Source organism: Typopeltis vanoorti, chromosome 24 (genome assembly GCF_054136105.1).
Source record: "Typopeltis vanoorti isolate ZY-2024b chromosome 24, IOZ_Tvanoo_1.0, whole genome shotgun sequence".
Lineage (NCBI taxonomy): Eukaryota > Metazoa > Arthropoda > Arachnida > Uropygi > Thelyphonidae > Typopeltis > Typopeltis vanoorti.
The window spans coordinates 70,594,564-70,619,965 of NC_143572.1; the positions used below are offsets into that span (position 1 = coordinate 70,594,564).

General features: G+C 36.2%; 1 protein-coding gene across 2 annotated transcripts in view; it reads left to right on the forward strand.

Annotated features, from left to right (window-relative positions):
* ck (unconventional myosin-VIIa ck) overlaps window positions 1–25,402 on the forward strand; it is a 526,896-nt gene that overhangs the window by 107,906 nt on the left and 393,588 nt on the right. For both annotated transcript variants that reach the window (XM_090413984.1, XM_090413985.1), the window contains exons 5-7: window positions 4,588–4,772; window positions 5,277–5,398; window positions 10,784–10,926. In XM_090413984.1, coding sequence (XP_090270110.1) covers window positions 4,588–4,772; window positions 5,277–5,398; window positions 10,784–10,926 — 450 coding nt within the window. The remainder of the gene's footprint in view (window positions 1–4,587; window positions 4,773–5,276; window positions 5,399–10,783; window positions 10,927–25,402) is intronic.

Genomic DNA, 25,402 nt, shown 5'->3' on the forward strand with positions numbered 1-25,402 from the left:
GATTTGGAAAAGGCATATGACAAGGTGCCAAGAGAGAAGCTATTCAATACGCTACAGTTATATGGTGTTGATCAATGGGGCATTATATCAAGCAATATTTAGTCTTTATTTCAGTTGTAAGTCAGCAGTTAGAATTGAAGGAAGTACAGGAAGATAGTTTAACGTTAAATCTGGTGTGAGACAAGGATGTACATTATCCCCTCTATTATTCAATATCTATATGGATCACATTATGAAGGAAAGTGGTATTAAACATGATATCAAAATTGGAGATGTTAATGTCAGCTCTTTGCTTTATGCAGATGATGTTATACTTCTAAATAAATCTGCTATAAGTTTGCAAGATTCGCTGACTAAATTGAATAACTGTTGTAATATTGTATGAAGGTCAGCATTAAAAAGACAAAGACAATGAAAATAGGTAGAATTGTTGAAAATGTCAACTGCGTTGTGAACGGGGAACCTGTGGAACAAGTAAATCATTTCAGCTACTTAGGCACGATTTTAAGTGAAAATGGTAAATTAAATATAGAAATAGACAACAGAATCAGCAAAGCTGGTATGGTGGGAAGTCAATTGCATAAATTCATATGGAATAAGAGAGAAATTAGCCGGAACACTAAATTAGCTGTATACAAGACAGTGTTCAAACCAGTTTTAACTAATGGATCTGAGAGCTGGGTCAGAAGTAAAACACTTGACCAAAGACTAGAGGTTCCAGATATAAGAGTCCTGAGAAAGATTATAGGTGTGAACAGATGGCATCAATGGCAATATCATATTAAAAACGAGGATATTAGGAAAGAACTTGACATTGTCGGCATCCAGGAATGCGTTAGCAGAGCTAATCTCAGGTGGTATGATCACTTAAACAGAATGGGCGAAGAAAGATTAGCAAAACAAGTGTTCTCTGCCAGGTTGGCAGCAAAATGACCCAGAGGAAGACCAAGATATAGGTGGACTGATACAGTACAAAGTGCCTTAGGTGATAGAAATATAAGATCTGATAATGTTGGAGTCTTGACAAGTAACAGACTGATTTGGAGGAAAATTGTACATAGGAAGTTAGTAGTGATGTAATTTTTTTTCATGTAGTACTATCATATCCTGTACACCCCTTGAGGGTACATGGCAGGAATTTGATGATGATGATGTATACATTGTCTTTTCCTGAAAATTAAAAGCTATGTATGACCAATGTATATGCTTATCTACAAGAATGTGAATTAGGTTAGAAATTAAAGCACACTTAATTGAAACTCTCAATATCTAGAGACCAGATATTGAGAGTTATGAAAAAAATTAGTTGAGTGAACAGATGTTATCAATGGCAGAATCATATTAAAAATTATGATATTAAAAAGGGACTTAACATTGTGAACATTCAAGAATGTGTGTGAGCAGAGCTAATCTAAGGTGGTATTAAATAGAATGGGTGATCAAAGTAGGTGATGCCAAGATGGCAGGAAGGAAATCCAAATGAAGACCAAGGTCTAGCTGGATTGATTCAGTCAGAAGTGACGAAGTATGAAATGTTAGATATGACAATATTGGATCCCGAGAAGTAATAGACTAATTTGGAGGAAAATTGCTGATAGGAGATTAATAATAATGCAAACTTAATCATATAGTTCTTTCATTGCAATCTGAACACTCCTTGTGGGTACATATCAGGAAATTGATGATGATGATAAAAAAATGAGAGTGTAATGACAAGAATCATACCTTGGAGACTGATTGGCAGACTCTGAAGAAAACATTGATTGCTTCAGCCAGGCATGTGATGAAGTGGTCTGCAAGGATCTTAGCAAGCAAGTCAACATATGTTGCAAGAGAATACAGAGAAAAATGTATATAGGTGAAGCAATATGAAAACTAGCAAAACAAAAAAAAAAAACAGCCTGCATATACTTTGTATTCCATGCACTAATTCCAGTATAATATAGGATAAAAACACATCTTCTGTGTATAAATATTTCTGGGGGCTATCTTACTTTTACTTTGGTGTGAAGTATAATTGTGTATGTACTATCAAAAAACTGTAAGAATATCTTAGTTTTACTAAAATAAAATACATGCTAAGAAAACTGTATTATTTTATGAAAAGTGTGTGGGGTTCAAGACTTATTATTATTTTACAGAAAGGGTGAGGGGGCCTATATATCTTTAAAAAGTTAAAAAACCACTGGTATAAGATTTTGAGATTTGGAAGGTATTGGATGAGATGCATTGTATAAAATTGGTGAAGATATCTTGAAGGAAGTGGAAAATAGGAACCAATCACTGGTAGCAGTGACTTAAAATTTTCAGGCTATGTTGTTAGAATCCTGAGTACAACACAATGGATTATAAGAATTATCAGAAGACATTGACATGTATGCAAAAGTAATGCGGTTATAGTTCTACTGAACAAATCTGACAGGCTGTATATGAATTACTATGTACAGATTAGCTCAGTTGATCTTTTAGGGGTGAAGATGTTTTGGAAAGAGTCTAGAGAGTTATAACTAATGTGAAATTAATTATAACTCTCTTCATACTCTTGAATGTTGAGTATGAAGATATTCAGGAAATGCCATTTGCAGAACTTGGTGGATAGGAAGAGCAGGGCTGGTATGATTGAGACATATATCAGTTGTGGATTGGGGGGGGGGAAGAGCATGAGCAGGGCAGAGACCTTTTTATGCATAGAGTTGTTTGAAAGTGGAATGTATTGCTTATACAGGGTGTTCGGGATAAATTTGACATATTTATAATTAATTATATTTTTCCGTAAGTTACATGTATTAACACACACTTCTCTTCATTTAAAAGTTTGGACCCTTCTTCATTCATATACAAGATGTCAGAAAGGATGGATAGCTGGAACCCACCTGAATCATGGAAGAGAATAACTTGTATCATGATGATTCGTGCCCGCCATCAAAATAAGGATATTACGACTGCTGCCCAATGCTCCCTGAATACAGTAAAAACAATCAGGCATGAACTAGAGACTTGCAATGGTGACTACGAGGATGTAGCAAGAAGAAAGATCCCTAGCAGACGATCTGATTGCGTTCGTACAGCAGAATTCCTCGCAAATCTGCAGGAACAGGTGTTGAAGAACCCTGGCATTGGAATTCGGGCTTTGTTCGTGGAGTTGCTAACTGTAGTCAAGCCCTGGATAACAAGGGTAGCCAATGGTAGGCCGTATGTATGGCAGCAGGATTCGGCCCCTTGCCACACCTCTGGGAAAAGTCAAAAATGGTTGTCTGAAAATTTCTACGACTTCACCAGTCCAAATGTTTGGCCTCCAAACTCCCCAGACCTTAACCCCATGGATTATTTTGTATGGGGCGCAGTTGAAAAAGACACCAATCTCACTTCCAGTAATACAAAAGCCCAGTTAATGGATAAAATTAAAACAGTTTTTGCGGCCCTTCCCAGGGAGACTGTAGCATCAGCTTGTTCGAGGTTCCGAAGCAGAATTGAAGCTGTGATCGATGCTAATGGTGGTTATTTTGAGTAAATCTTGTTGATAGTATTGTAATTAACTCTGCCTGTAATGTTTTTTTGTCAATTCATTAAATTTAATAGATACAAAGAAGATTTTCTTTTTCCTTACGAAACTGTCAAATTTATCCCGAACACCCTGTAAGTGGTGAATGTAGAAACAATGAACAAAAATTTAGGACACGATTTGATGAGCATTATATGTGACGTGTAACCTTGCAAAATGACTCTTTGAATTCCCTGTAAAATGGCTACATGATAAAACCCTCATGTCTGAATTAGCATTTAGTAATGAAATGATTTTTCATTTGTTGATGTAATGACAAATGAGTTCCCACAATTCCAAAAATTCTGCCAAACTGGAACATCACTCTCTGATACTCCAGCTTGGCAGGAGCATCAGAGAGTGATCCCACAATCCGAAATTCTGCCCAGCTCCCAGCTAGAGCATCACTCTCTGCTTCTGCAGCATTGAAGCAGAAGGTGGACAATTTTTCTTTTCCCAAGCCACTTTTAGGGGGCCTGTTTATCTCAATATACTAAAGAATAGTTATGGCTGTGGCTGATGATAAACATTTTTCAGGGTTCATATTTAAATATGATGTTGCTACCTCTTGCTGCTAACACTGGAAAATGTGACCACTTCTTCAGTGGCTGTATTGAGGTCATTCCTCTGAGCTTTTCCTTCTATAGGTATGTCAGTAAATATATTTTGGTTCCACTACTAACAAGAAGAACACTGAAGGAAATGAAAGACACATTTGCAAACGTGTTGAAAAAAGTAGATAAGTTGCCAAGTACATGGCAGGAATTTGAGTACAGACTAGGTATTTATTGTGTTACTAGAATTGCACATGTGGAATCCCTGTAAGTTGTAACATTTGGAATAAAATAACTTGGTACATGTTCTTGCTAAATGTATACTAGCCCTTAAGTAGCTTTAAAAATATTAATGCATAATTAATCAGGCCTTAAACATAATACTGCATTTCTAGTTTTAATATATATATTTATATTTGTGTATATAAAGCATAATAGTGTATATATATATATATATATATATATATATATATATATTTGTATATTTTGCAGACATATACAGGATCTATTCTAGTAGCAGTAAATCCATATCAGATTCTTCCCATATATACAGCAGAGCAAATTAAATTATACAAGGACAAAAAAATTGGAGAACTACCGCCTCATATATTTGCCATTGGTGATAATAGTTACAATAATATGAAACGTTATCAATTAGATCAGTGTATTATAATCAGGTTAGTAACCAAAATAATAATTAGAATTTTTTACAATTAGAAATATTTCCTAACTAAATTTTTCCTGTAGAGATTTGTTTTGATCAGGCTTTATAAAGTTTATTGAAACAGAAGCTATGAAAACCAGAATTTGTATTTACAATGTTTGAAGCTATTTCTTCTCAAGTATGCCCCTTTGCATATAATCGCTGATGGAATTGTATCCACAATTATCTGTAAAGGTTCTCCTAAGTTTGGGTGGGGGTTTCTATTTTCAGTGTGCTATATTTTAAAACATTTTTAAAATGTAACATTTAAAATTTTACATTTTAAAGTGTGCTACACTTTAAAAAGTTCAAATATCATTATGAATATATGGAAGGTTTGAAAGTCTATGATATCCACTAAGGAAATCACTTTCATGTGATAAGGAAATCTATTTTAACATTATTATAAATCATATTAGTATAAGCAAACTTATATCAATATAAATATTATATTGAATTCCTGGTTGGGTTTTCATAGTGGTGAAAGTGGAGCAGGGAAGACAGAAAGCACAAAACTCATTCTTCAGTATCTTGCAGCTATTAGTGGCCAACATTCTTGGATTGAACAGCAGATTTTAGAAGCTAATCCAATCTTAGAAGGTATGTATATAAAAGTAAACCAAAACTATAATATATATTTATTATTATTATTATTATTATTATTATTACATAACACCTCCAGGGAGTCCAAAGACTCATCAAGGAAGGGCACCTACTCTACAACTCTCTGTCTCCACCACTTCACTAACCACAACTGCCTTCATCTACACCAATGCCATCTACTGCCGACCACCCCAATAGTATTTTCACAATCACAAACATCCATGCCCACTGTGAGATTTGAACCTGCAGGGGGAGCAGATATGCTAACCACTCAGCCAACCAGGCTGGCATTTTGCATCATATTTAGAGCAGATAATATTAAGAAGGGGTGAGCACTAGATTTTTCTCTCATAGAGGGATATGTGATTGGAATTGATTGCCATTGGAGGTGATGAGTGCAAGTACGACAACTGGTACAGGCAGCGCCGGTGCCTATTATTTTTCTTGTGTGTGCGATTAATGCTCGGCATCTTTCCAAAAAAAGTTTTTTTTGAATAAAGTGTGAATAAAACGAACATGAAATGAAAAACAAATGAAAACAGCTTTACAGTATAATGTTACCTACAGATTAGTCCTGCTTATACAAATTTTTTTTAGATGGAACTCAGCAATTAATCATAAGTTGATTTATGATACATCAAAAAATAAAGAAGAACTATTTTAGGTATATTTTCGTAAATTTTAATCAAAAATTACAGTGATATAATCGGGTCCAGGATACAATTTCAGAATTTATTTGTTCGTTTCCGGGAAGATCTGAAGCGGCCCGAATGGAAGACAACATACATTCATAATTATATGTACCATTCGTTGTTCATTTAAATTCTTATCTCATATTTTTTTGACATCTTTTAGGCACCTTTTCTTCTGCAGCACCTGTGTATATTGCACACTTTGCACATGCCACCAGCCGGGCCTGGGTGCAAGTAATATGTGGCCTCCTTCAATAAGTCGCTGATTCCCTGGAAGTCTCTCTTAATAATGATAATAATGTACTTTGATCTTTGCATAATTTTTAATATCATGTTGTCAGATGTCATCTTTAAGCCAGAAAAATTAATGATAATATCAATCTAAAAAGGAATCTCTCCCTCTCTCTCTCTTTCTCTCACACACACGGAGGGGGAAGGTGTGACTCTTACTGCTATATGACAGAGGAAATGAAAGCATTAGTTTACATTTAATAATAATCATCCATATCCATTAGGGTCTATTATGGACTATTCCAGTCTCAGAAGTTATCAGTTTAGTCTCATTAAAGAGTGGCCAGCTGGTTAATATATTATTATTATTATCCAGACATCTCCTCTACTCCTAAGACTCAGCAACCATTTTTCATACAGTGCCTATCATACCTCCCTGAAATCAACATCAATCACTTATTAATGTACAGATTAAACAGCAGCAGTTCAAGCACAGAATGTCTATCAGCTGTCTATTTATTCATCACCTGCTTTATATTCATTGCTATTTGCTTTAATTTACATGATAGATTTCTGCATGATATCCTATCGCCTTGTCTGTTAATATAGCTTTGCAAAGTCCAAAATGATTTGTTCATTTTTCTTTATTCAATTAACTGTTACTTTACTGTAGTTTAATATAGTGTTCTCGAAATAATGCCTGCACATTTGCACCCCCCCCCACCCCAGTACTACTTGGAGTTTGAGTAAGTGGTCTCAAAATCTGTCTGATCTACTGTTTACGAATGGTTTTGTAGGTAGACATAGATAAACTAATTAGTAAAAATTCGCAAGGGATTTTTCTGTTCATAAGCATGGTTCATCACAAAGTGGAGAATTATAGACTAGTATTATAGGCAAAGGCATGGGAAAAATTTAGGAATCAATCATATCCAGAATATTCTTGGGAGTATGGCACAGAATGGTTTCATTAATGAGAGATCCATTATGGCAAATCTACCTTTTTTATTTTTTTCTGATGAAGTCAGGAGAAATAGACCAATTGATGATATTCTACATTAGTACCTACTTATCAAAACACACCAAATAGGTATTTGAAGGTCTTGCGGTAATAATAATAATGATCACTTAGCAAGATGAATTAGAAATCAGTTGACTGATAGGCAACAGGAAGTAGTACTCACAGGAAAGTCTTCAAAGAGCTAGATTGTTATGAACAGAGTACAAAGTCCAGTGTTGAGATTCTTGTTGTTTATTATATTCATAAATGATTTATTATTATTATTATTATTATTATTACAGGCAACTCCAGGGAGTCCTTAGACTCATCAAGGGAGGCCCTAAACATCATGTCTGCACAACTATACGACATTCTCACAGTATCTATCATACCTTGCCTTGAACTCACTCACTGTCATAGCACCCACAACAGACTCTGGCAGCTTATTCCACTCATTCACCACTCTAAAAGTAAAGAACCCAGCTCTAACACCCTTGCTAACCATACTCTTGCCCAGCTTTCATAGATGTCCCCTAATTCTCCCACCACCAGTCCTGATCTCAAAAATATCCTCTGAATTAATCCTATAGAAACTCTTTAGCAATTTGAATATCTTAATCATATCTCCCCTTTTTCGCCTATCAACTAATTTCTGCAACCCACAAATCTTCAACCTGTTCTCATAAGGTTCATTCCATAGACCTGCTATCATCTTGGTCACTCACCTCTGGATCTTCTCCACCTCCTCCCCATCAAGAAGAAACCTAGGTGACCAAATCTGGGCACAGTAGTCGAGATGAGGTCTTATCAAGGCTCGGTACAGAGGTACAATAACTTGCTTGTCTCTGCTCATCAAAGTATTTTTCAACAACCAAGTGAATTGAACTGATTTAGCCACTTTTGCAATGTGCCCCCTAAATTTCATCTCCCTATCCACCAACACTCCCAAGTCCCTGCCCCATCAATCTCCTGGAGTACAGTTCCACCAATGTGGTATACTGCTGCTAATCTTTTCACCCCAAAATGCATAACCTTACATTTTGTTACATTAAATTGACATCCATTCTCCTTAGCCCAGAACTCCAATCTATCCAAGTCGTCCTGCAAGATTTTGACATCTTCTGCATTCACTATTGCCCTATCCAACTTTGCATCATCAGCGAACAAATGAACTGCTCCTCTTAGATCCTTCCCTATATCATTAATGAACAAATCAAACAGCAGTGGTCCAAGAACAGAACTCTGTGGCACACTACTAGTCACAGGCCGTCTTTTGGACTCTACTCCTGAATAAACTACTCTCTAATATCTCTCCATCAACCACCCACCTATCAATCTCACCAACCCTATATCCATTCCCATATGTTGCAGTTTATGGATTAGAATTCCATGTGGTATCCTGTCAAATGCTTTAGCCAGGTCCAGCAGTATCACTGTAAACCCATTACCCTTATCCAGTTCAGCCGTCACTGTGTTATAAAACTTGAGCAAGTTACTGAGGCATGATCTACCCTTCACAAAGCCATGCTGTCCCCTGTACAGTATCTCGTTTTCATCAATCCATTCCTGTATTTTTCCCTTGACTACTTTCTCCAAGAACTTGACAACGACTCCTGATATGCTGATCAGTCGGTAATTTGCAACAGTAGTTTTGGATTCTCCTTTATGCAGTGGAACTATTTTCTCCTCTTTCTACACCTTTGGGACTGAACCAGACCCAAGACTCAGATTAAACAACATGGTCAAGGGTACTGATAATTCTTTAGCCACTTCATGTAAGACCCGTGCTGGTATACCATCCAATCCTAATTCACATTAAGGTTCTGTAATAGACTATTTCCTGATTAATATTTAATATTGAAGTTCAAATATTAAGAGTAAAATTTTTCTCTTTGCTGATATGAAAAGTTATGTATAGTATGATTATATAAGTAAAGTGGATATTAAATCCAGCATTATTTCAAAGCCAAATGTAGTAACTATGAAAGTTTCATAAAAATAATTTGACCAGAGAGCTTACGAGAATACACTCATCAGCATTCACGAGTTGCCTTAGCATGGACCACTTAGAAAACATAGGTGCCGCTCAAGCATCTATATATTTGCTTTTTATTAGTTCAATTTGATAAGGTGAAAAGTGGCCTGACAGCTGTTTCGAACTGGTTGGTTCTCCTCAGAGACCAGAATTGGGCTACAGTAAAATGTTCACATGTTTTTATCCATTAACTCGCAGAATGAAGTAGATGGGACTGAAAGTTTATTGCCAATTTCTTCAACATTATCAAAAGGAAGTATGTATGCTTTTCTTTACAGAAATAATGACTGTGGAAAAGTTGGGTCCATCATTATGATCCCAAAATAAATTCTGCCTATAGAAAATCACCACCCTACCTCACTAGTGGCTACAAAATTCAAAACTTAGCCTACTGCCAGAAAGTGTATACTAGACTGGCTTTTTGGAATATCAAAGATGTCTTTCAGCTGGACCATTTATGTATGGTGAATGGAATTACAGTCAAAACAGTCTTTTTGAAGTCCCTTGAGACAATTGAAACAGTAAATGAATCATGTTTGTGCTGAGGGACAGCATTGCTTTTGTAACATGACAGTGTGGAGATGCACATAAGAATGTTCAGTTCAATAGCTGCTGAAGTTGAAATCAATCAGATTTGAAGTTGCAAATTATCCTTTTTACAGTCTCGACTTAACTCCATTGAACTTCTGGTTATTTCCTAAATTGAAAATCCATCAACAAAGCAAAGGTAAAAAAATGGTTTCAAAAATAGCCTGAAGAGTTTTACTGTGATGGCATTGAAAAACTTGTTACATTACATGTTAAAGAAAATGTAAAAACATATTGAAAAGGAAAAATGATGTTGCGCAAGGTGTATGAAAATTTATTAGAGGCTTCAAACTAACTTTATATTTCATTAACGTCTTTTAGTTGGGTAGCTATTACAATTTTTAGCTAAAAACAGACCATTATGTAAAAGAAGATGCAATAGTTTTAACTGATTTTCTTCTTTACATTTGATGTAAAGGAGAAAATCAGCATAAGAAATACAAGTGCGTGCGCGCGTGTGTGCGTGCGTGCGTGCGTATGCTTTGTGAGAGAGTTATTGAATCATAAAGTTGCAATTGTTAAATCAAATTCATGTATAGTGAATAGTGAAAACTATTCACTATAAGGTGAAAAACAGTGTTTTTCACCTTTTCAAATCCCATATTTCAAATCAACTGTCATATTATTGCATTAGTAAAATAAAACAGGTCTGTAATAATTCATATTACAGTGATGTCATCATAGAGATGCCTTCTAATTCAATAATAATATTTGCTTAACATATGATGTAAAGAAGATTGATTTCATAGGAGGGTATTGTTAAATTATGTTGTATTACTTAAATTATCACCAGACATGTATTTATATCTGTAATGAAAAGAAACTTTTTCTTTTAGCCTTTGGAAATGCCAAAACTATTAGAAATGATAACTCCAGTCGATTTGGGAAATATATAGATATTCATTTCAATAAACAAGGAGTAATAGAAGGAGCAAAAATTGAACAGTATCTTCTAGAAAAATCACGTATTGTTGGGCAGGTAAGATTTTAAATGTTGAGCTAAAACTTCTCTTGAAATTATTGTTCTTATTTTTATTCTTATTGGTTAAGTATAAATAGAACAAAATATTTAATAAAATGCCATTATTAGAATGAAGTGCAGAGGATCACTTAAGAGGCAAAGCTAGATAACTAGCAGAAGACATCCCACATATCATTTTAAATAATGCGGAGAATTAATTATGGCTTCTGATGAAATGTTCAGTCCTCACATTCTCATGGTGCATCACATTAGTAGGTATCTGAATAAACAGGGATATCTGGCAATTTGGGATTTTGCCAACCAAAAGGATGAGTCTGGATTTGGCAGATACCAGGAGAATGCTACCTGCCCAAACGTGTTGTGCCAACTATGAAGATTATTGAAAGAGGAAGTATCATTGTCTGGGACTGTTTTTTTATGGTTAGGGCTGGGTCCCCTAGTTTCAGTGATGCAAAATCTTAATGCTATAATCTATAAACAGTTCTATGTGTCCAATCTGGCTGCCAGCCTGGTTGGCCGAGTGGTTAGCGTATCCGCTCTTCAGCCAAAAGGCTGTGGGCTCGAATCCCGCAGTGGGCATGGATGTTGTGATTGTTTGTGAAAATGTTAGTGGTGGTGATGTAGATGATGAAGGTAATTGTGGTTGGTGGAATGGTGGAGATGGAGCTGTAGAGTAGGTGCCCTTCCTCGATGAGTCGTTGGACTCCCTGGAGGTGTTACATAATAATAATAATAACTTTATGGCAACAGTTGGTGAAAGCATTTTCTTGTCTCAACAAGACAATGTCCTAAAGCAAAGTCTACATGGGAGGTTTGATGAGATGGGTGTTGAAGAACTTGACTGGCCTGCATAGAGCCCTGATCTACCCCCCCCCCCCTCCAACTCCTATGGACATATTGGAACACCAGTTGTAAGCCAGGCCAAATTGCCCGATATCAGTGATTGACCTCACTGATGCTCTTCTGGAAGAATGGAAAGGAATTACTGCAGCAATGTACCAAAATTTAGTTGAAAGTCTTCCAGAAGATAGAAGGCTGTTATAGCAGCAAAGGATGGGCCAACTCCATATTAATACCATTCATATTAGAGTGAGAGTTGGGATGATCAGGCATCTGAATATTTTTTATCAAATGGTGTATATCAAGAATTTGATGATCATGGTTATTAGCTGGAGAATGTAGAGCAGAGCACATCTGTAAAATATTTGGATAAATCAGATGGGCAAATCAGGAAAATGATCTTAATGGAGGATTTCAATCATTGAGCATATAAATTGGGAAAGGCTGATAGTATATTGATGCTGCAAAGAGAGTGAATTTCTGAAGTTCCTGAGAGGCTTCATGTGATTGAAGCATCATGAGGTTTTATAATGTTGGATTTGGTGACAGCCTTATGGGATGTAATTGTGGGTGAACATAAATACTACCACCAGTTGGTGAGAGTGGTCATGAGACATGAGATATTAACTTGGAAATAAACTAAACATTTGAAGGTTTCAGTCAAAAAGAGATATTTCAGATTTTGATTTTGGAAAAGATGATTAGGGCTTGCATTCAGAAATGGGTTGACAGAGAATCTCTACTTTGCAACAAACAGCATGGGTTTACTAAGGGAAGGTCATGTTTTAGCAACTTGCTCACATTCAATAATGTTACTATTGAGTTAGATAAGAGGAATGGTGTTGTTTCCCAATTTACAATTATTAGGCTTTCAACTATCCTTACATGTGAAATTCTACTTGTCTTTATCCAAATCTTATCTATATACGAGATATCACCCAAATACAAATATTCAAGCTTCTTCTCCCCTTAGTGTCCCTAAATATTTATTATATACTGCGCCTTTCAGGACATTTAGTTTAAGATATAAAATTCAAAAACAAGGAGCAATTACCAAAATATGTCTGAGTGTGAAACTAATATGCAGTCGAAACTAATATTAGGCTTTCAACTATCCTTACATGTGAAATTCTACTTGTCTTTATCCAATTCTTATCTATATACGAGATATCACCCAAATACAAATATTCAAGCTTCTTCTCCCCTTAGTGTCCCTAAATATTTATTTTATACTGTGCCTTTAAGGACATTTAGTTTAAGATATAAAATTCAAAAATGAGGAGCAATTACCAAAATATGTCTGGGTGTGAAACTGATATGCAGTCGTGACCTTTATCTCGTAACTTAACAAAATACCCCCCCCCCCGCGTAATTAGGTTCGTAGATTGTTACAAGTGGTGCATTGAGCGGCATTCTCAGACAACTGTATTATCAAATTATTAAAGAACAAAAGTTTATTGAACTCTTAAACATGATACAATTCATTCTTTATCAAAGAAAACTCAATTCAATACTAAGAATATATAATACAAATTAGCACTATCTAAACACAAGTATTAGGTTAAGATCCTATATAAGAATTGTGATCATATCGCCATAACAGATTCTATACATACAAACATGTATAATTCTAGAACTAGTTGACCTTTTTTTGTCTAACCCCTTACTGATCTGATCACGCTATAATTCTGTATTTTCTAGGACATATATATATTCAGTTACTCTAATTTTCTTACTAAGACAATATGGATTAAATTTATCCTTTCGCTGAGCTAATACACACTTTTGACCTTTAAAACTCTCTTAAATAAAATAGTGTACATGCATAAATCTCTATGCACATGAATACTTATTAATGTATAGTAACAAGCTCATTTTCATTCTAGTCTGACATGTACTAAAGTCCTAGTATTGAATTGACACGAATTTTTACAGTACCTTTTGACTTTGGTCTTCTACACTGGTCTCTACCTTTTTCCGATTGTACCTTCCTAGGATGAACTCTTCTATAACTTATCACTCCTAAGTTCTTTTGGCACTAAGATGGGCTTTCATAATCTTTACCTTACATGCTTCAATTAAGGACATACATAGGATCATCTATTCTATGGCTGTGAAACTCACCATGTGGGCACTGACTCCTTTATAGATTTTTCCTTCTCTCGTTACGATCACTGGATGATGAAACACACTGACGTTATCTTCTTTCTTTTTAGCTAAATGGCGTACCTCATTTCTTACAATAGGAACACGGAATCGAAATCCTGCACGCTTTGTTTCCTTATTGTGTCGGATGGAGAAAACTCCTAACCCATCACTCAGGAAAACTGTGTGAGACCTATACGAAGACTCGTGAAGAAAACTCTGAGGAAAAAAAAAAGCCTTGTTGGGGGGGTGGGGTTCCTAACCCTTTGATACGATGACCCCTACCGGCACCTTCTTCAATTTCTTTTCTTCCCCCCTTACTGGAGTCGATTTCACTGACCAATTAGAGTGCCATTTTTCTGCCAAAACATCGTGTGGTCTGTGTGCACGCGACTGACACGTGATGAAGTCTCAATTCGGGAATTATGACCTTGAGCTTTAGTTTTTGTTTAAGCTAACCTCTATGTCATCTATACTAAATTAATCCCCTTTCCAAAATTTTCTAAGAATAACTCGAATCTTTAATCTCTTATTTCAAGTGTAAAAACTAGCCTCTCACATACAAAATCCTATGACTAATCTTCTTTGCTTTACTTAACCTTATTTTATCATATCACAACTGTAATAAAATTCCCTTCTTTTTTTTTTATTTAGTTCAACAAACAATTTCAGCTATATTTTTCACTTGGATGCAAGCATATTTTTCTTTCTTTTAATTTTTTTGTATTCGTTACTTTCAAAGGCTCTTAACGATATCTGCTTAGGAACAAGCTTGCTTACTTAGTTATCTGTACAGGGTTTTTATTTCTTCTCTTGTTACATCATGATAACTGAAATTTTCACATTCTTAAATTTTCAGGGTGTAACAATGGTTACACCATGATACTTTTGGATTTTGCTAAGGCTTTTGACAGAATACAGCATGGAAGACTGTTACATAAACTGTAGAATATTGTAGATTATAAAATAGCAGTGTGGATAGGAGGATGACTGTCTGAGAGATATCAAAAATTAGTATATGGAGGATGTGAGTCGAGTCTGCAAGATTTAAGGTAACTAGTGGTGTACCACAAGGATCAGTCCTTGGTCCACTGTTATTCAATCTGTACATTAATGACATTGGGAAAGATTTGACATGTGACATACAGCTATTTGCTGATGATACAAAGATAGTTCTTTCTTTTAAGGTTACACAGTGATCAGCATTCATATTTATAAATTTAGGGACACAAAAATACACGTGTTGAACAGATTATTTTATTAATTACTAATAAAATAAAACTTGACGTTTTGACCCCTGTATCGAGGTCATCATCGGAAGGATACAAGTGTATAAGGAACCAAGCTACATGCTCTCGCCCTCTATACCAGTAAACTAAATGTACATAGTTAATTAATCGTTTTCCCTTGCCTGACGTCTAGTGATAAAAAAAAATAAAATAAAATAAAAATTTAAAAAATTAAAAAAAATAAAAAATTAAATTAAATTAAAAACATTACACTCAACGACCAAGATTTATTAGTCAGCTTTGACATAACTTCCCTTTTCATCAATGTCCCAATCAACGACACTATCTTGCTCCTACAGAACATATTTCCACAGGACATCACGGCCCTCTTTGCTCACGTACTCCACTCCGGATATTTTGTGTGGCAAAACAATTTTTACCTTCAAAAAGAAGGTACAGCCATGGGCTCACAGCTTTCCCCTCCAATTGCTAACTTTTATATGGAAGACTTTGAGCAATGTGCTCTAGAAACAGCATGTCTAAAGCCCAAAATTTGGCTCGGATACGTCAACGATCTTTTCTCCATTTGGCCCACAGTTGCGAAGCTCTAAGTACATTCCTTAGTCACCTAAACAAACAACACAAACGTATCCAATTCACCACTGAAATGGAAAAAAACAACTCTCTTTCTTTCCTAGACACACTTGTCACACATCTTCCCTCTGGCTGTCTCTCCTTCTCAGTTTACCGCAAACCTACACACACACACACAGGCCAATACATACACAAAAATTCTTACCACTACCCAACACAAAAACTAGGTGTCATAAACACCCTTAAACACAGAGCTCTAACTATTTGTTCTAATGAACAAGATCTAAACCAGGAATACAAGATCATCAACCAAACATTTATAAAAAAGGATACAGTAAAAAAACTATTCACAAGATTCTCCATAAAGATACCAGTAAGAACAAAAAAGATTTCAGGAATGCTATTGCCATTCCTTATGTTAGAGGCATTTCTGAAAAAACAGACAGAACACTACACAAATACAACATTAAAACCACCTTTAAACTCCCAAATAAGTTAAGACACCTACTCAGTTCTTCTAAAGATCCTCTTCCACACCTAGAAGATTTGACCAAATCTTCCACATGTTGAAGATTTGACAAAATACAATGCACATGTAACATACTATACATAGGGGAAACAGGGCAAACTATCCCAATCAGACAAGAAGAACATAAACGACACATTAAATACCTCCATTTTGGAAAAACCGGCCTTTCTGACAACGCACTCCAAACATACCACAGAATTGATTGGAAAAATACCAAGTCCCTACACCTCACCAAAACCTGGTTTGAGAGAAAATTTAAAGAGTCATGTGAAATGCTCAAACACAATCCAGATCTCAACAAAAATGATGGCCTAACCATTTCAAGAATGTGGAGGACCCATCTACAACCTGTATAACAACCTAAACTAGCCATAGAAAAATCCCAGTACAAGAAGATAACCTGGTGAAGTGTTTGTAACATTCAACAGCAACTGAAAGAAATCATATTATAACAATCAGAACTGTACAAATCCAGAAGAATATTAATGCATGAGGACTTTAGCAGTTTATTGTAGTTGTATTTATTTTATTTTTTATTTTTTTTTAAATTATTTTTTTTTTTTATTTTATTTTATTCTTTTTTATCACTAGAGGTCAGGCTAGGGAAAAAGATTAATTAACTACGTAGATTTAGTTTACCGGTATACAGGGATAGAGCATGTAGCTTGGTTCCTTATACACTTGTATCCTTCTGATGATGACCTCGATACAGGGGTCGAAACATCAAGTTTTATTTTATTAGTAATTAATAAAATAATCTGTTCAACATGTGTGTTTTTGTGTCCCTAAATTTATAAATATGGATACAAAGATAGGATTGTCAGGAGTGCTCTGATATGTAGTACTTGCAGAATGATTTGAATGAGTTGGAATGGTGGGCATGTGAAAAGGGCTATCATTGTATCCTGTATCCTGTACACCTCTTGAGGGCACATGTCAGGATTTTTATGATGAAATGGTGGAAACCATTGGAGTATATAGCTGAGTTATCCACTGAGTAGTTCATTATAATATTTCACATAAGTCTCAAAGAGATATCACCATATGTCTTAAGGGAATGTTCCAGTGAGTTATTGGCAGCAATGACATTGCTGTTTAATAAATTATTATTACCATCACCCAAGACCCCCATGGAGTCAGACTCATCCAGGGGGTCCTTCTATCATACACACAGCTCATGATACTGTGCTTTAAATACACTCAAATTCTCTGCAGACATACACTCTCGGGCAAGGCATTCCAATCATTCATAACTCTGCATGGAAAAACCTGCTTCTCACCCCACCTGCTCACACCCTCTTTATACAGCTTCCAGGGATGACCTCTGGTTCTCCCCTGATCTCCCACTGTTTTCTGTAGATCTTCTCCAACCTTGATCATATAACAACCCTTTACTAACCTGTAGGTCTCTATCATATCTCCCCTCTTCCTCCTATCCACTAGACTCTGTAAATTGCATCTTCTAAATCTTTCCTCATATTCGACATTCCAGAGGTCAGAAACTACCTTAGACAGTCGCCTATGGACCCTTTCCAACATCTCTTCATCCTTTTGAAAACTGAGTGACTAAATCTGGGCACAGTAGTCCATGTGATGTCTTTCAGCGGGATATGGTCTGAAGAAATGGAGGGAAGGTAAAATTGTTCCACTTCAGACTTTATAAGACCAAGGTTTTGAATTATATGTCAGTTTATGCATCTGGATTTGGTTAAGGTATTGGAAAGATTAATGACAGCTAGGATCCTGAATTGGGTTGAAAACAGGAAAGTCATGTTTAAAAATCTACTTATGTATTCTGACAAGGTACCAAATTCATTCATTGGATATGACGGATTCACATACATAGGTTTAGATTTTGCAAAGGGCTTTGATTAGATTGCCACATGACAAATTAGTAACTAATTTGGAATGGATGGAATTAGATATTAAATTATTAAGTTTCCAGTTTGACTAAATGGTGAGCTTATATGCTTTCCAATAAACGGTCTGTGGGTTTGAAACTCACTGTGAGCATAGATGTTTGTGAATGTCATAAGTGAATCTCATTACCTGCCTGCTGGCAATGAGATTCACTTATGACATCTTGGGATAAGTGTTTCCAGATTAGCTAACTTTTAGCTTATCTAGAGTTCCAATACTAGCATACTATAGACTAATAGGTGGGATTTACATTAAAAAAAAAAACATCTGTCGGCAAGTTTTACATAGGGGCAATATCCTAGAAGAGGAAAATCATATGGGCTGTTTTAGGCCATTACTCTTTAACTTGTATATAAACAATACTGGGAGAAGTTTAACTGCAGATTTGACCTTATTTTCAGATAACACAAATTTGGTCGGAACTGGGAGATATTGTCTTGCAGGAGAATAGCTCAGTGTGACAGAGTGTAAGGTTTTGAAATTTGGAAGCAAGAATGGGATGAAGTATATATAGTTGATATCTTGAACAAGGTAGAAGAGAAAGACATGGTAATATGGAAAAGGCATTTACATATACAAGTAACGAGGTTATAGTTCCATTGTATGAGGTCTTGGTCAGCTCATATGGATTATAATAAATTGAGTTTAATCCTTTATCCAAGTGTGAGCAAACAAAGTTTGCATCTGAAAATATCTTCAGGACTGGGGTAAGGTAGTACAACACCGGGCAACTCATAGCAAAGGTGGAGCAAGATACCATCACTCCTATCCCAGTATCTCCCATAATGCAAAACACATCTCCTTGCGGATATATGTATAATGTTATGCATTAAGGGAGGGGCCACTGCCCAGACTAGTTTTGACCTTTATTGAGGTCTCTTCAGTGGGAGCCAGGCCCAGAGGTGGAGATACCAAGAGGTGTGCCACCTTTTTATTAAATTACTCTGGATTTAGAGAAAGATGTTGAAAGTGTATTTTTCACTTGGTTAGACTATAATAAATTTAGTTTAATCCTTTATCCAGGTGGCACACCTTTTGGCAACTCCTATAGGTAAAGATGACCTCGCTATTGCTTCTGCCTGGTATCTCCACCTCTGGGCCTGGCTCCCACTGAAGAGACCTCAGTAAAGGTTGAAACTAGTCTGGGTAGTTGCCCATCTCTTAATGCATAACATTATACATATCTGCAAGGAGATGTGTTTTGCATTATAGGTGATATGGGAGATACTGGGATAGGAGTGATGGTAGCTTGCTCTATCTTTGCTACGAGTTTCCCGGTGTTGTACTACCTTACCCCAGTCCTGAAGATATTTTGAGGTGCAAACTTTGTTTGCTCACACTTGGATGAAGGATTAAACTAAATTTATTATGCTCATATGGATTACTTTGCACATATTTGGTCACCAGGTTTTCAAGGAGATTGACTGAAGTATTTTCTAGTTTCTGAAATGTTGGATGTGAAGGCAGACCAAGGGAATGGTATTTGCAGATACCATTGCAAATACTAGGACAAGAGTGATATGATTGAGATATATAAGTTGATAACGGGTTGTTACCGGTTAAATGTGAAGGAGAATTGTCACAGAACGGAGGGAAATAGAGATTATTTATAATTATTATTATTAATCTTTATAAGATTAATTATAAAAATCTTTTAATTAATTATAAGAAGGATTTGAGCAAGAAAATGAGGAGAAAATTCCTTGCATAGAGAGTGGTTGGTTAATGGAGTGAATCGCCTGAGTATGGTGAGTGGAGAAATAGCAACTGAATTTAAGGTACAGTTGGATGAGAATTTTTTATGACAGTGGTGACTCTTCAATGATGTCTTTTGATTCCACGGAGGAGTAATATTAATAACTTTAGCAGGAAGAGATAAGATTAGGAATTTATAATATATTGATGAGATAGACAAATCATTTGCCTGATAAATAGCAGCAAGGCAGGCAGTGGTGCATCCAGAGGGGGAGCCAAGGGTCCCGGGCACCCCCCCAAAGAAAAGGAAAAAACACTAGAAAATTTTCCAAAACTCTTTTCCTAATTAAAATTCATTTTTTTTATTTATGTTGTGTCTTGTCTTCTTTTTCTATACTACTTATGAATTAGCGATCACTGCAGATGCTCAGTCATAGGTCGTATGCGATGTGTAGTGTGTATTCGCAAATCGTATACTCAAATCTCCCCCCAAGGTTAAATCCTGAGGGCCCAGCCCCCTCCAAGATTAAATCCTGAGTGAGTGTGCCACTGAAGGCAGGGAGAGCAGTGTTCCAGAAAAGGAAGATAAAAATTGTATGCTGCATTTTTTTTTTTTTTTACTATCATTTATGCGTTACTGTGTTTCATTATTGCTTATGATTTAAAGCTTGGAAGTTTTATTAGAAATTATGTTTAAATCAAGTCGCTTCCCAAAATTTAAGTAGGGTTTTAGCATGGAGAGATCAGTGAGGCAGCTTTCCAAATGCATTCCAGACCACAGAGTTGTGGTGTTCTTTATTGTTGGATGAAAATCAGTATCTGGGAGTTTGGAGAAGGAAATTGCAGCATGTGTGGAATCTACATATTGTATTTCTGCTTCCATAAGAAGGACATTGACAAACAGAAATAAGGAGATAATTGTGCAATACAAGGTCTTGTTTTGACTAGACCTGTACTGCTTGTTTGTAGATTTGGTCATTTAGTTACTGTGGCAATGAGCAAAATTTGGATAGAGTGCAGAGATGAGTAATTAAAGAAATGTGAAGATTCTTGGTGAATGCTATGAGAAGTGATTGTGTTAATTTAAATTGCAGAGTTGGGAGAATAGACAAGAGAATTGCTGCGATCAAGATGCTTTTTATGGTTAATGAGGGTGTGTTACTAAATTAATACTGAATTCATTATTCATAATGAGGAAGGAGAGAAGACTGGAAAGAGAAGGGGGGGGGGGACAGAGAACAAATGATCTTCATTAAAGTTTCATAAGAGTGTGCTAGGAAGGGGGAGTGAGGATTAGGTTTTGTTTATTGGAGGAAGGGGGAATATAAATGAATAGAATGTAGTTTGTTGGTTGTTCTTATTTTTATTATTACCAGTATCTCTATGGAGTCCAGAAACTTATCGCAGGAGACCCAAATCAACCATTATATATGCAAATCCTATCACACCTCTCTTTGAATCCATTCCATCAGGGAACTTACAACCAATTCTGGCAATCCATTCCACTCACTCACCACTCTCCATGCAAAACATTTGGTCTGCACACTCTTACTAACCACACAACTTACACAACTTCCACAGATGGCCCATAGTTCTTTGACCTTTTGTCAAATGTTTCATACATTGAAAAATTTCACTTGCATCAATTTTATAAAACCCCTTCAATATCTTAAAAGTTTCTATCATGTCCCTTCTTTTCTGCCTATCGACTAAACGTTGTAATCCACAAACCTTCAACCTATCCTCATAGGGAGTATTCCACAAACCTGTCATCATCTTGTCACTCATCTCTGAATCTTTTTGACCATATTCTGCTCCCCAAAAAACCAGGTGACCAAATCTGTGTGCTGTAGTCAAGATGTGACTGAATCATAGCCTTATAAAGAGGGATAATAACTTCCTTATCTTTACTTGTTACTGTGTTTTTCAGCATCCAAGTAATTTGTTGAGCTATTCTACCAACTTCTGCAATATGTCCTCTTAACTTTAGTTCTTTGTCCACCATTATCCCCAAGTCCCTAGCCTCATCAATTTCCTACAAACCAATACCATCAATATGATACACCATATAAAAGTGCATAACTTTACATTTTGCAACATTAAATTGACAATCCTTTGCCCACAATACCAGTTTATTTAAATCATCCTGCATGATATCTACATCACCTTTATCAACTATTGCTCTCCCCAGTTTTGCATCATCAGCAAACAACTGAATATCCCCTCTTAAATCTTTCCCTATGTCATCGATATACAAATTAAAGAGTAGTGGCCTTAGTACCGAATCTTGAGGTACTCCACTAGTCACTATCATTCTCCTAGGCTCCACTCCACCATATACTACTCTTTGGTCTGTCTGTCAGCCATTCCCTATCCATGCTACTAGCCTCATATCCATTCTCATCCTCTCCAGTTTTTGTAATAGTGTTCCATGTGGTATTCTGTCAAATGCCTTGGCAAAGTCAAGCAGTATCATGCTGTAGCCATTACCTTTATCCAATTCTGCTGTTACTTGATTATAAAATGTGGATAAGTTACAGTTACTAAGACAGGACCTACCCTTTACAAAGCCATGCTGCCCACTGTAGAGTATTGCATCCCTATCCACCAACTGTTGTATTTTACCTTTCACCAACTTTTCCGATACTTTAACAACCACTCCTGATATATAAATTGGCCTGTAGTTTGCTACCTCTGTCCTGGAACCACCTTTATGCATTGGTGGTACTACCTTACCCACATTCCACTCCCTTTGAATCCTGCCAGAGATTAGACTTATTTGAACAACTTTGTCAGAGGCAATGCCAATTCTCTTTATATTCATGTAGTACACAGACTGATATGCCATCTAGTTCACATTCATATTTTTTAATATGCTGAACACTTCCTGTTCATCTACTTCAATGTTGATATGCTTCTCTTTAACATCTGCAACTGTAAAATCACCACCCGGATGATACATATTTTGCAAAATGATCACTCAGCAACTCAAATATTTCTTTTGGTTCAGTCACTTTCCTACTATGAACATTGTTTAAAGTCATTCTACCATAGTCATTTTTCCTGTTATTTGCTACATAGTAGGCTACATACATAGTCATTCTCTCTCATAGTCTGATTTAGCTTACCATACTAGTCACCCTTCTTGCTTGCACTTTGTACTGCTCATGAGTATGCTGATCTCTTTTTTCTTTATATTTCCTCCATAATGTTTTCTTTTTTTGCAACTCTTGCTCTATATCCCTACTCATACACTTAATTTCAACTTGGTTTAATATATTAATATATTAAGTTTTAATATATTAATATTGATATAGCCTCCTGTCCCTGGATATGCAGTCTGATACTGCTACCTCAAGCAATCTCTGATTACTTGCCATGCACTACTGACATTCTTTCCTCGTAGCTTCTCAAGCTATGTCAAGATATCTCTAGTTTCCCTGGTTTAGCACTACTGCACTCTCACTAAACAACACTTTCACCAAGCATAATCAATAATCACCAACCTTATAATTGAGCATACCCTCCCCCCCCCCCCCTTCTTGATGGAGAACTCCACGTGTTTGGCAACTTCACAGAACAAGATCACATGGTCACTCTCCCTAATTGAGGCAGAGCATCTACCTCGGTTATGGATACATCTACTGATGCTATTATCAGATCCAGCACCTTCAAACCCCCTTGCCCCCTCTATAAACATGTTTCATGTAATTATCCCTTATTAACTGTATAAATCCCACTTTCATCTTGCTATGTCCCCTTTACTCCCTCCAATCAATCTCCCCATAGTAATTGTTTGACCTACACTCATTGTGCTGATTTGCCAATACATGGCATCTATATCTTCCTGTGGAACTCCCCCCCCCCCTTGTCTATGGTAGCATCCAACAACATATTTTGTCCTATTTGCCTCTATCTCACACCAGATAGCCTCAAATGAACCATCTCCCTCAGTCCTAATATCCTCTTTAACTTCTCATTTTATTGATTGTAATCCTGAAGCTGTCATCATCAATACCCCACCTCCTATCCTGTTCCTTCTATTCTCCCTGAAAATACAATACCCTTTACATTCTATCCCTGTAACTATATCATTTTCAGTCAACCAGGTCTCAGTGATGCCTATAATTTTTGGCCGAGTTGAGCTTGCTAATGCCGAAAACTCTTATTCCTGATACTTCTTGCATTCATATACATGCATTTCAATGTCCCTTTGTACCAATAGTTGCCCTTGTGTAATATTATTACCAACCCATTTAAATTGGAGACCTGTGAAATCCTGTTCGGCATTGCATAAATATTACTGTATCCATGCTCATTTATCACGGGGGGGGGGGGTGGCCAGACACCTGCTAGATTTCATCCTCTCCCTGAAATCTCTAGTTTCCCTGGTTTAGCACTACTGCACTCTCACTAAACAACACTTTCACCAAGCGTTTAACTCCACTGCCATTCAAATGCATCCAATTGCAGTCCATCAGCATGTACAAGTCCTTTCGTCCATAAACTCACTCCATACATCAATAAACTGCACACCATTCCTCCTACACAATCTTCTCATTGGCAAACATGGTCCTTTTTCTCAGTTATCTCCTATCATACTGAGGCAGCAGACTCAAAATCTTTACTTTCTTGCTCTTCATTTTCGTTTCCACTGACAACTCTTTCATATCTTTCGTATCTTGGTTTGAGATCTTTTGCTATGAGTTTATTGACCCATGGTTTCTTAATAAAAAATACTGAACTGAAAATAATCTATAACTATATAATGTCATCTCTAAAAGTAATGAAATATTAATAATAAGATCACTTATTTATTCATAGAATAATTCTGAAGCCATTTAACCCTTTAACTGCTACGGTCGAGTTAACTCGAGTGCATAAAAAAATGATGACCTTGCTACGATGGAGTTAACTCGATTGAAGTTTATTTGACTTGGGTTTCTGTCCTTGTATGACATCTAAAGAGAAAAATTTGAACTGGTGCAACTAATCATATTAAGCACCTTTGTAGCGCAATTGGAAGAATGACAGTACATTGCGGCCTTTGATTGGAAAAGGACTGAGTTCGATTCTTGTGACGAGAGGAATCTTTATTTATCATCATCATACGTATCAAGGATTTAGGCCTAGTATGGCCTTAGAAGTCATCGTTGAATCGTTTAAGAGGATGTCCTGGTTTTCTTTTTCCTATTGGCTTGTACTTTAAGGCTTGTTTTGGTAATCTTTCTGTTTTCATCTTTATCTTTATTTATATATGGACTTTTTCAATTGAAGGTGAGTTAACCGATCTCATACTGAGGTAGCGGGGTTTTTCTCCCAGAAACTTGGGTATTTCTTCCCTATACAGACAAATCGGCCCTTCAGAACACACGCAATTTACAGACAAAAAATACTAGTTGTGGTGGAAGGCTGTAGATGGCATGAATTGTGTACTTCAGATGAAGAAGATCCTGGTGAGTCTACATAAATTAATGTGTGTAATTTGCTTAATCAAGTGGACACCACTTGATTATGCAAA